This window comes from Musca vetustissima, unplaced genomic scaffold (assembly GCF_032173495.1).
Source record: "Musca vetustissima isolate MV318-11 ecotype Yass unplaced genomic scaffold, APGP_CSIRO_Mvet_v1 utg95178, whole genome shotgun sequence".
Classification (NCBI taxonomy): Eukaryota; Metazoa; Arthropoda; class Insecta; order Diptera; family Muscidae; genus Musca; species Musca vetustissima.
In genome coordinates this window covers 1-12,306 of record NW_026881457.1, presented here as the reverse complement: position 1 = coordinate 12,306, position 12,306 = coordinate 1, and the positions used below count along the sequence as shown (strand labels likewise).

Here is a 12,306-nt window from a genome sequence, read left to right as displayed (position 1 = left end):
TCTTTAATAAATCAACGGCTATTTTGGTCCTAGAAAAAATATTCTTTAATAAATCCACAGCCGTTAGGACCTTCGAAAAAATATTCTTTAATAAATTCACGCCTATTAGGACCTTAGAAAAAATACTCTTTAATAAATCCACGCCTTATTGTCCTTCGAAAAAATATTCTTTAATAAACCCACGGCTGTTTTGGTCCTAGAAAATATATTCTTTAATAAATCCACAGCTGCCTTAGACCTTAGAAAAAATATTCTTTAAAAAATCATTGACATTTGGTCCTGTCTCAGAGTTAGTGCTATTTCACATTTAATATGACGATTGTCTATCCCACACACTCTATATCCTATTTTCCTAAAATAAAATTGAGTTGCTTTACATTACTCCCAGGAATAAACAATTTCATATTTTCCAATTAGAAATTGCCTACTTTTGGGCTTGGTAGCAAGCAAACCAAAAATGGTGCAGGGTTTTATGTGTGTTTTGGAAAATGTCAAACTTTTAATTAAATTCTAGGCTTAATTTGTAACAATGTTGATGCTAGAGTTCCGTTGTGTTGTGGTGTTGTTATTGTCCTGTTATAAACATCTGTTTAATTTAACTTTTCTATAAACACCTCCCACTTCTCACATGCCAATGACACGAGCACACACACACTCACACACAAATAAATATAATTAAAATGCTTAATAGGAAAATTTATTAAATTATAAAATTTAATATTATTCGAGGCTTTCTAATAAATAAATATTACCTCTTGGAATTGGGTTTTAATTGTGCATAATTGGCTTTTTAATTTGGGCTTCATTTTTTTCTCAAAAATACCCTTAAGAACTATATTTTTTTGTTCTGAGAATATTTTAATAGGTAATAAAATTTAGAGAAGAATTTAAGATTTTTTTTTTGGAAAATAGATTGGGTCAAATTTGAAGAAGTGTTAGGCAGAGTATGAAGAATATTAAATTTGAATTTAAAATTTCCTTGGAAAATATTTTCTTTACAAATATCTTCTTTAATAAATCCACGCCTGGCTGGTCCTTGGAAAATATTTTCTTTAATAAATACACGCCTGGCTGGTCCTTGGAAAATATTTTCTTTAATAAATCCACGCCTGGCTGGTCCTTGGAAAATATTTTCTTTAATAAATCCACGGCTTGCTGGCAGTTCGTTGGAAAATATTTTCTTTAATAAATCCACGGCTGGCTGGCAGGTCCTTGGAAAATATTTTCTTTAACAAATTCACGCCTGGCAGGTCCTTGGAAAATATTTTCCTTAATTAATCCACGGAAGGATGGTCCTTGAAAAATATTTTCTTTAATAAATCCACGCCTGGCTGGTCCTTGAAAAATATTTTCTTTAATAAATCCACGCCTGGCTGGTCCTTGGAAAATATTTTCTTTAATAAATTCATGCCTGGCTGGTCCTTGGAAAATATTTTCTTTAATAAATCCACGCCTGGCTGGTGCTTAGAAAATATTTTCTTTAATAAATCCACGCCTGGCTGGTCCTTGGAAAATATTTTCTTTAATACATTCTCTTAGACATTCACACTCTCCATCCTTAAATATTCAACACATATTAAATAGATGTTCTCCCTCTTTCTCTCCCTCTCCTTTCAGGTCTGTGCCATACAACATGTGGATGTGTGTATGTTCAATAATGGCAAATTTAAAAATGTGGTTGCCGATTCCGACACACAATCACCACCGCCCATAGATCGCACCGTACCACCGGGAGGTACCCTCAACACCACTGTCACCCTAAAACCTCAAAGAGGACCTACCAAAAATTGGATCGCCTTAGAGGACACATTACAAAGAAGCACTGAACCTGATGAAATTACCGGCGCCATAGCTGCCTCTGCTGTGCGCACACCACACTTCCTAATGCAAGCAAATCATTCACCAAACTTTTGTTCCAGTCCGGCAGTGTTTGTGCCACCACTGCCAACAGCAGCCGGCAGTGGTTCCAACCCCGCCACAAATGATGAACGTAATGTTTTCGCCATTTATGTTTCCTATTATGTTAAGGTCAAACTGACCCTTTCCGGTATGGGTGGTGAGTTGTCGCTGAAGTTACCATTTGTCCTGGTACACATTGATGAGGAACAGCGCCATCTAAGTGAAATGCAAATGGAAAAGTTGGCCTTAGATGATGTACCGGCTGGTAAGAAAAATGGCAATAAAACCAAACCACCAGCATCGCCGAACAAAATTGAGACCAGCCAAGAATTTGCTGTCAGCCATAGCCTAGATCGCATAGAGTCCGTAGATGATGAAAATATCCACATAAAAGTATCCCATGTCAATAGCACCGGCAGTAATGCCAGTGGTTTAATGACCTGCCCGGAAGATGAACAACCCTCTACCAGTTCATCGGCCACAAATCGTAGACGTCAATTGATACGCAGCGAAACAATAGCCAAGGACTTGGATGAAGACCCCTTAACGACGGCGGCGGAACTTGCGGGTGGAGAACATGTGGTGCATGTTGCCCAAGTCCATAGTGCCAATAATGTGCCAAAATTTGAAGAAACTTCCACAGAAAAAGATCACATACAAATGGAACATAAGAGTGTCTCTCCACAGGTCTCACACGAATTGACCGTAAATCAAATCCACGAGCTGCACTCGGCGAGAGAACACAAAAGTGGCGGTGAGGAGACAACCGCTTCCAATGGAGTGTGATTTCGATTATTACGTCAAATATTTCAAAAAAAGAAAAATGGTTAAGGTGACTCTAAACACAATTAAATTTTAATAAAAAAGGAACATATGGGGTTCTCCATAGAAAGAAGAAAATGGACTTCTAAAAGGAAGCACATAATCACAATTAATTTAAAAAAGAGAAATAATATATTCGGTTTCCTATAAAAGAAATTGGGATTCCGAATAGGAGATACGAATGAAATTTCAAATAGGAAATTCTGATTTTGAGGAATCCCATTGTTGTCATGTTGATGCTAATCATTTTAAGCAGTATTATCTCTGAGTAAGATATACTTATGTTCCCGATATGGAATCTTCAACCAGTATTTCTACATCAATACAAGAACATCATGGTTTCAATGTACCACAAAAATAAACATATCCAAAAAATTAATCTGAGCAACTGCGAATTTATTATAAGATGATAAAACACTCATACATACAAATAACTCATACATACAAACAACCATAAAAGCTACGCACACAACGGAAACAGTTTAGAAAAAAATTGCAATATCCCAGTAGGTAATGTTGATAGAAAGTCTGTAATGACTTCCAACTACATACAGGTCACATTAATTGTCCAATTGAGGCCGAAGGGCGAACCCAATTGTCTACCAATTTAATGGTGTACAAAGTGTACCGAATTGAGTCTAGATGAACATAAGATAAGTTTGATTTTTATAGGTTAAATTTTATATGTAGGTCCTACATATAATTTTGTCCGATTTCATGTAAATGGTGTGCCAAGCGAGAACTTCTCTGGTAGGTAAATCTTCATATTTTTATTAAAATTTCGGTATTTTGGGAACTATGGACACGTTGTTCAACAATGTCCTTAAAAAATTATAAGTATTGGTTTTAGTTACGCTCTAGGTCCCACATAATGGTATATTGACCGGACAAAACTTGTTAAAGCCTCCACCATGAAGCGAACATCCAAATTATATAAAATCGATCGGGACACTTATAAGGGAAGCTATGTAATGTTATATTGCTGTCAGAAGAAAATGACTGCAGACACTCAAGTTGAAACATTAAGCTATGACCTTGAACATTCGGAATGTCCGATTTGGGCCAAATATGCACCGTTTTGTTGTTGTATGATTTGTTGCCATTTTAAATTTTTTATCATTAAAGAAATTTTGCAACGGAAGAAAAGATGATAATCGCTTGGTGCCAAGTTTGGACTGTTTGGCGGATGCATTAAAACTTCCCAACTAAGCTCCCGAAGTTTCTTGAGAGTCACTGTCGATGTGTGCGGCCTAGCGTTGCCCTGGTGGAACACGACATCTCTCTTGTTGGCCAATTCAGGCCGTATTTATCTACATTTAGAGGATCCCTTATTCAGAGCCACTGTTCTTTGTTCTTCGGAATCTTGTACTGACCACAACCAGTTTCGGGTTTGAGGTATGAGAATAAACGCAAAATGAGCTAGAATCGTTTCAGTATTGTATTAGGGATGTACTTGAATAAAAATTAAAGGAAAATTCGACATCTACATGAGCAGAGCAGTATAATCGGAAGGGGCCACACACCAAGAGAATTTTAAATATTCATAGAAAGGAGTAGCTACCATAAGAGAACCCAAGACAAGTTATCGTATATGTGTGCGGTACTTATGAATGGGCATATTTATGGTCACTAATGAGATTTCTAAAAAACCAACCAACATGTAGCCACGTCAGCAACAAAAAACATAGAATTTCCCCTTCCCCCCTAAGTTGAATGAAAAGCACAAACAACCATAACAGAACCCATAGGAGATCGTGTTTATTGATATACACAACTTCCTTCAAATAGCCCCACAAAAGAAGTCTGGAGGGGTCAAATCTGGTGAACGTAGAGGCCAAGCAAAATCACAATTTCTGGAAATTATTCGAATAGCATATTGTAGGCGTATCTTGGGGGAGGCAGTTGCTGCCCCATTTGAATTTTATACGGAAACATTTTAAGAACCCGCTTGAAAATTCTTTGCAGGGATGTTCTGGAGATTCCCAATTGAGTACAACGACGACGAGTAGAGACATCATGTTGTGGCTGGGTGCTGTTCGAACATTAAAATTACGACGATACTTTAGTTGAGTTGTAATAATTGACCATCCAAAAGAATAAAAAAAATCAATGATTTTGACGGGTTTCTGCATATTATATGTAGCCATGATTTACCTCCAAAAACCAGTAAATAACCAGAAAAAGACAAAAAAAAATATTAAAAACAAAAAATATATAACCATTTTTAATCCTTCAGTCTTTTTTGGGCCACCCTGTATATGTTTACCCCAGAAGGACGTAGAACGGACATGTTATGGCGTACTGCGGGAAAGAATGACCAGTATAAATATGGATTTTTAATCTAGTATAAAATCTTTTGTTGCAAGACGAAATTACCGCACCAGAGAATATAAGTATCACGAAATTTTGATCCGCAAAATGTTAAAGTTCAATGGTAGTTGTGTAATGTATCATATGTTCGGCCCAGTCTGACTCCACTTTTCTGATCACTGGTTTTGTTGAAAGGTTGTGTGCTTCTCGGGGAAATTATAAGGTTTGCGTGTGCTTCTTTAAAACTCAAATGAAATAAATAGGTAGAAGTTCAAAGCTCCTACTAGCGGACATCATTTCTGAGATAAAAAGGTAAACTACAACTGATGATGGACATTTTCTGTGAAGAAGCTGTTTACCCACCAAGGTCCCGGAAAGTCACATTACAGCAAATAAATAGTCACATCGATTTGAAAATACATCTAGAACTGTCAAAATGTCTATAACTAAACTAACATTCCCATAGAAAGATTTTCAACACAGTAAGAACTGAAAATATCAAATTAGAGCCTGCTTAGTTGGTTGGGGGTCCCCTGGAGTACGGACGGAATGACAAATAGACCCCACATTATGGTGGATGGTATAAAAATTAATGATAGACAACACTCTGATTTCTGACTAAATAAACTTCCAGTTGTGGATGTGTGCAATGCTTCAATAACAGTCTTTAAAAAAAAAACACAAAGAACTAAAACTAAATTCAAATGATAAAAGGTATTTTTTGAAAACAGAAAATATATACAATAGTCTTATAGGTATAAGAAACTATGCTGCTTTAAAATAAAATATAATTCAATTCTCGAGAATGTATAAAATATTTTACAAAAAAGGAACATAATTGTATTGGAAAATAAAATAGTTGAATTATCGAAGTATTAAAAACAAAAATATTTTTAAAAATTTAATAAAAAAAAAACTATGATTTATAGAAACAAAAAAAAACAGAACAGAAACCTAACCTAAAATGCTTTATATGTTTTTAAGAAACACACACACAAAAAAACTCAAATCAATGTCAAAAAGTTACTATGAAACTGCTTATCTATATATTAATATAGAAAAAATAAATATTTTTTAAGTAAAAATTAATGCAAGCTTGTTTATTCTGTTTTTGTACAAATGAATGTGATGCACTTTTTGGAAATTGAAAAAAACCTATAATAATAATTCAATACATATATTATAAATAATATACGTATTAAGCCTATATCCCAAGAGCTGGACTCCTGTTGAACTATATGATCTAAATATTTTAATTGCAATAACAGATGCACTTCTTTCAAGTACTTTTTTTTTAATAATACTGTTAAGGCTGGCTTATTGACCCTACTCCAAATATATACTGGAAATTATTAATTTTTAATACTATAAAGCCCGTGGTTATGTTCGGCCGGGACATGGATTATTTCCACTCTTTTGCCATGAGATTGACATCACGTTTCATTGGACGCTTAGAGAAATATTGTAGTTTCGGCACTGTTGCCAAAAACCCCGTTGGACGCCACTGTTTCGAAATAAAATCTCTTGTAAATAAAAATATAGACTAAGAATATAAAAAGCAAAGCTGTGTTTAGACTAAGAAAATAATAAATATACTCAATATCCCTTAAAGAAAAATCTATAAGAAAATAAATATGAATTGTTTAGTATTTCTGTTTCTCTAAAATGCATAACTATTTTTTTTATTTTCCGTTCAAAATACTTATACTAAGTTTGAAAATTGTTAAAGAAATAAAAATATGGAAATCATAAATAATTTATGTGGGTCCTGGAATCGATTAATGATAAAATGATTCGTTTAATTTGGTTAAAATTAAATCGAACTCCCTGATTTTGAATTTTACAAAAACATATTGGAAGTTATATGCATAATTTTTATTATTAAAGTTTTGTGATTGAAACACATAAATCCTTATATATAAATATTTTAGTCCTAATAGCAAGTATATATAATTTCTAAATGTTTATTATCCTTTTTTACGTACTTATTTTATTTCATTTTCCGATTTTTTAATGACTGACAAAACCCCCTGCAAATTTCTACACTAATTGACTATAAATGTTACTAGATAAAATAATATTATAATAAAAAAACACAATGATAATTATAAATTTTAGCCAGTCAGTACAGCATAAATATAAAATAGACAAATATTTGCAAAAAATATTATACAATATTGTCAGAAAAAAGAATTAAATGTATTAATTTACAGATATAAAAACCTAAAAAACAAATATTGTTATTATGACAAAAAAATAAATAAATAAAAGTTGAATACAAAAATAATTATCGTTTTATTTTTAAGGTACGAACTTATAGAATGTGCTTAAACAGTAATGCTTTAGTTGTTCATTAAGTTGGAGAAGTTATCAGTGTCGTCACAACGTATACGCTACAGTGGTCCCCATTGAAACCTCCGGGCCTTGAAACCTCGTACCTACATTAGATGAAGCTACCTGAATTAAATCCTAATGCAGGTACGATTTTATGGCCGAATGTCGACCTATTTTAAATCTAAGAACTAATCGTATTACAAAAGTCATATCGAAAATTTGGAGGCTGGCTTAATCTGTGTATCACCATTCATGGGTGAAATTATGCTGTATAAAATACTTATTTTAATAAGGAAATGTGTGTTTTAACTTTTCAATTGGAAATAAGTGTATAAGGACTGTCACAACGTATACGCCCCCCGAATTCCTATTGTTTCAAAATATAACCAGTAAGGAAAGTAGTAAAGTCGGACGGGGCCGACTATATGATACCCTTCACCACTATGGATATATTAAACAGGACTATTAACATGAAATTGAATGAAATAAAATATGTGATATTTATCTAAATGTGAATCTACCTATATATCCACAAGTTATATAAATCGACTTCAATCAAATATAAATAGGTTATCTGTTGGGCTATGTCTGTACTTCTAGAAAACGCAACTACGTAATTCTATGCTCAATTTTGTACGTTGTGCAAAATTTGATGTCAACCTGACCAGCATGACATCATTCTAGGCTCAATTCAGTACGTTATGCCAAATTTCCTGCAAATCGAAAGATATATAGGGACTTTGGTAAACAATTTACATTAAATCGGACGAAACTATATATGGGAGCTATATCTGAATCTGGGCCGATTTTCTCGAAACTGGGCAGACATCATTCTAGGCTCAATTCAGTACGTTATGCAAAATTTCATGCAAATCGAAAGATATATAAGGACTTTGGTACACCATTTACCTTAAATCGGAGGAAGATATATACGGGAGCTATATCTACACATCATTCTAGACTTAATTCAGTGCGCTATGCCAAATTTCGTGCAAATCGAAAGATATATAGGGACTTTGGTACGCCATTTACCAAAAATCGGCCGAAACTATATATGGGAGCTGTATCTAAATCTGAACCGATTTTCACGAAACTTGGCACACATCTTTCGTGGCTCAATTCAGTACGCTATGCCAAATTTCGTGCAAATCGAAAGATTTTCAGGGTCTAAAGTCCGTAAATCGGGCAAAAATATATATGGGAGCTATATCTAAATCTAAACCGATTTTTTCCAATTTCAATAGGGTTCGTCCTTGGGCCAAACAAATGAGCTGTGCCAAATTTCATCCAAATCGGATCATAAATGCGACCTGTACTTTGTTTACAATTTAACATGGACAGACGGACAGACGGACAGACGGACGGACGGACATGCATAAATCGATTCAGAAAGTGATTCTATGCATATTCTCAAAAGGAACCATGGGTCTATCTCGATTATTTTTGCCTGTTACAAACATATGCACAAAGACATAATACCCTGTACCACAGTGTGGTGAAGGGTATAATTATTTTAAGCCATATTAACCCTTTGAGCCCCGAAGTTTTTTCAGTGAGTACAGAACAATTTTCAGTGCACAAATTTAATGTAACTATCCTAAACAGGATAGGAATAAAATTTGACGTCGCTGCATCCTTGAATTAGGGATATACTGTACGGTTTTTCTGAAAAATAAAAAAAGTCTAAACATTTTGTTGTCTGTGGGCAACATTGGACCATTGAGGATTGACGAAAATTATGCTGCAATAAAAATATGGGTTTTAATTTTTATTGCAATTGTCACAAGTTCACATTAGTTCAATATATCATTTATTGTAAGCCTGCTTAATTATAAGAAACATTAATTAGTATTGGTCAATGTAACACCAAACGCCTCAATCAATGGACAGGCAACATTTTCACAAAATTTTTCAATATTTTTTCATACCTTCCAATGTGATATTGATATTATATTTGGCGATTTAAAGTCAATATTTTCAATCTTCAAGAAGCATTGATAAACTTTCTTAGGAAAAGCTAAAAACATACACACTTGCTGGACTACAGAGACTTTCCACTTGGAGCCTAGTTCGAATTACTGTTGTCATAAAGTATACGTCCGTCTTTGGCACTACAAAATCGATTCTATCATATATCAGAACTAAAATGAAGTCTACGAAATTTTTTGGAGAAGGTGTTAGATTCGATTTCCGTCATGAATTCTCATTAGATTTTTCGGCATATAAGTAAGTCCATAATATTATATTTGACGACAAATAATTTAAATTTATAGGCTGCAAGAAGAAACAGTTTTATTTAAAATTCTTTCATTTAATATATGTATAATCTCTCTGAAATATTTTTCAAATTTTAATATTGTAGACCACAGAATTTTTAAACTAAAACATAAATCTCATACCCTTTGGTCTAGTTTAAGTTGAACAATTTCTATATAGTACCGCAGAGCGTATAATTATTATCCTCGTGCATATGATCACTATTGTAAAAGAAATGGGAAGGTTCTCTATAAAAATACTTTTCAATATATTTTATTTTTATTATTTTGACGAAAATTTCTCAGAAAATCAGCATTAATAAAATGTCCTTAGTTTCCTGCGCACTTGTCACTCTATTCTGGGTATGATCTCTAAAGGCTCTCTGACTTTGATTTACGTTCTATATCCTTCGAAGCTCTTCAAAAATATTTCCAAAAAAAAATATTAAATTCATACAAAAACAGGAAACTATCACAATTAATTCTTTTAATCTTTTTCCGAAACCACCACGCACACCTTATATTCAGAAAATTAATCAAATTGCATTTGGTATGGTACCGTATAGGGTGTATACTTGTTGTCAAAACTTATATGCTTGCCATTAGTGGAATTATATAAGTAAATCTAGCTCTCGTTATATTAAACAATTAAAAAAGGCAGTCGGTGTTGCCGACAGATATATATACCCGCAGCTTATTGTCGGATCTAATGTTGATCAAATCGGTTATTCCATTCGCTTCGCAATTTAAATTTATAAGTTTATAAAATATTGCCCTTTGTGTGGGAGGTACCGGAAGGAGTGGAACACTGGGACCCATCTACGGACTTGAACTAGGCTTGGAAAAGATAATATGTTGTGCGCTCGATATTGGAAATTGTGACCTTTTGTGGGGAAAGTACCAGTCTATTATGGACCAATAGGTCCATAATAGACTGTGCAAAGTTTGGTTAGCATTTAAATTAATTTTTAGCTCCCTTCGAGAGTGCGCACCAGTCGGCCATACGGACGGACGGACATTTGCAATTCGATTATGGGGTCGAATATGGGGTCTAAAACCAATATTTCGACTAGAAACATTTTCACCGTATCAAAGTGTATATATCTCATTGGCCATATGGCTGAGGGTATAAAAATAGCTCTTATAGAATTTCAGATTCAAGTTCCACGGCATATAACGCAGGGAACTAAAGACACTTTTAATAATTAAAGATCACAGGGAGTTTGGAAAATACTGACGAACCAAAGATTAGATATTTGATTGGAAGCTTGTTTTAATTAAAAATTGTCCATTTAGTGCGCCATTGCGTATAACTGTTGTCATAAAGTATACGCCCACCGATATAAAAGCAATCTGAATATTTGATGGCGTATAACATATAATTCAGATATAAAAACTTAACATAATGAAGTAATTGACCCAATGGACGTTTATTCATTATTTTTGCCAGTACTTTTAATATACTATTTTCATGTTCATAAAATATTCAAATGTATTTCTAGTTTTATACAGACTGCATTAAAAACAAGTGGATACTTTTGTTGGCTTTTTGTCTTCATAAGAATGTTTTTTTTTTTCGTCAGCTAAAATGGGCTACTTTGAGTTATACATTAATAATGGTTTTTGGTAATAAAACTAATTAATGTTTGTTTTGATGCATGGTGGTCAATTTAGAAGACTTATCCCTAAGGCAAGACTCTGAAAGTTTTTTAAGAAAAAAACTAAAATTTATTAATATCTCAATTTTGAAATTTTATATTTTTATACCCTACACAAATATATTGTCAGGGGTTTATATTAGTCCTAGACCCACCTTTAACTATACCGATCGTCATATCTCGACTAGCTGAGTCAATCTAGATATGTGTGTCCGTCCGTCTGTCCATTATAATTTGTAAACACGATAGAGGCCGCAGTTAATGACCAATCTTCACGAAATTTTGCATGTAGAATTGGTTCAACCAAATGAGGACCCCTTTTGTTTTTGGTAAAGATCGGTTAATATTTAGGGGATGAAATGGACCAAAAACTTTATTTTTGTCTGATTTTCTGTTCGTTCCACAGACCGCAATTGTGGCCCAAACGAACTTTTTACATGGAGAAGGGGATCGGGCCAAAGAATAAGCATGCCTGTTTTGATAAAGATCGGTGAATTTGGCCAAGAAATTAGAAGGGTTGTTCTGAATATTAGTAATATTGGTTGACCTCTAATCGGTCAAGAGTGTGGAAATATATCGAAATATTGCCCATGCTCAGAATATAGAACGACTGAAAGTTAGATTTTCGTGGAAGTTGTGTAGGGTATCATATGGTCGGCCCCGTCCGACTATACTGCTCCGCTCGCTGGTTTTAACTAAATTCAGTTTTTCTATGGATATACCATTAGCCCATGCTTGTTTAAATCATGTGTATAGATAATATATGGGACTTCCTTGTAGTGAATAGAAAAAAAATTGTATATACCCTTCAACACACTATGGTAGAGGGTATTACGTCTTTGTGCATATGTTTGTAACAGGCAAAAGGAAACGAGAAAGACACATGGTTTCTTTTGATAATATGCATAGAATCACTTTCTGAGTCGATTTACGCATGTCCGTCTGTCCGTCCAAGTATTTTTGTGAACAAAGTAAAGGTCGCATTTATGATCCGATTTGGATGAAATTTGGCATATGTCACTTATTTG

The 12,306-nt window shown here is 33.9% G+C and overlaps 1 protein-coding gene across 1 annotated transcript; it reads left to right on the top strand.

Annotated features, from left to right (window-relative positions):
• Nucleotides 1-1,617: 1,617 nt before the first annotated feature.
• On the top strand, nucleotides 1,618-2,685 carry LOC133327369 (uncharacterized; the record flags this gene model as incomplete). The annotated part of the gene is made up of 2 exons (XM_061535929.1): nucleotides 1,618-2,294; nucleotides 2,367-2,685. Coding segments are annotated over 2 exons (996 nt in total), but the record flags the coding sequence as incomplete, so codon positions are not given.
• Between the last annotated feature and the right edge of the window lie 9,621 nt (nucleotides 2,686-12,306).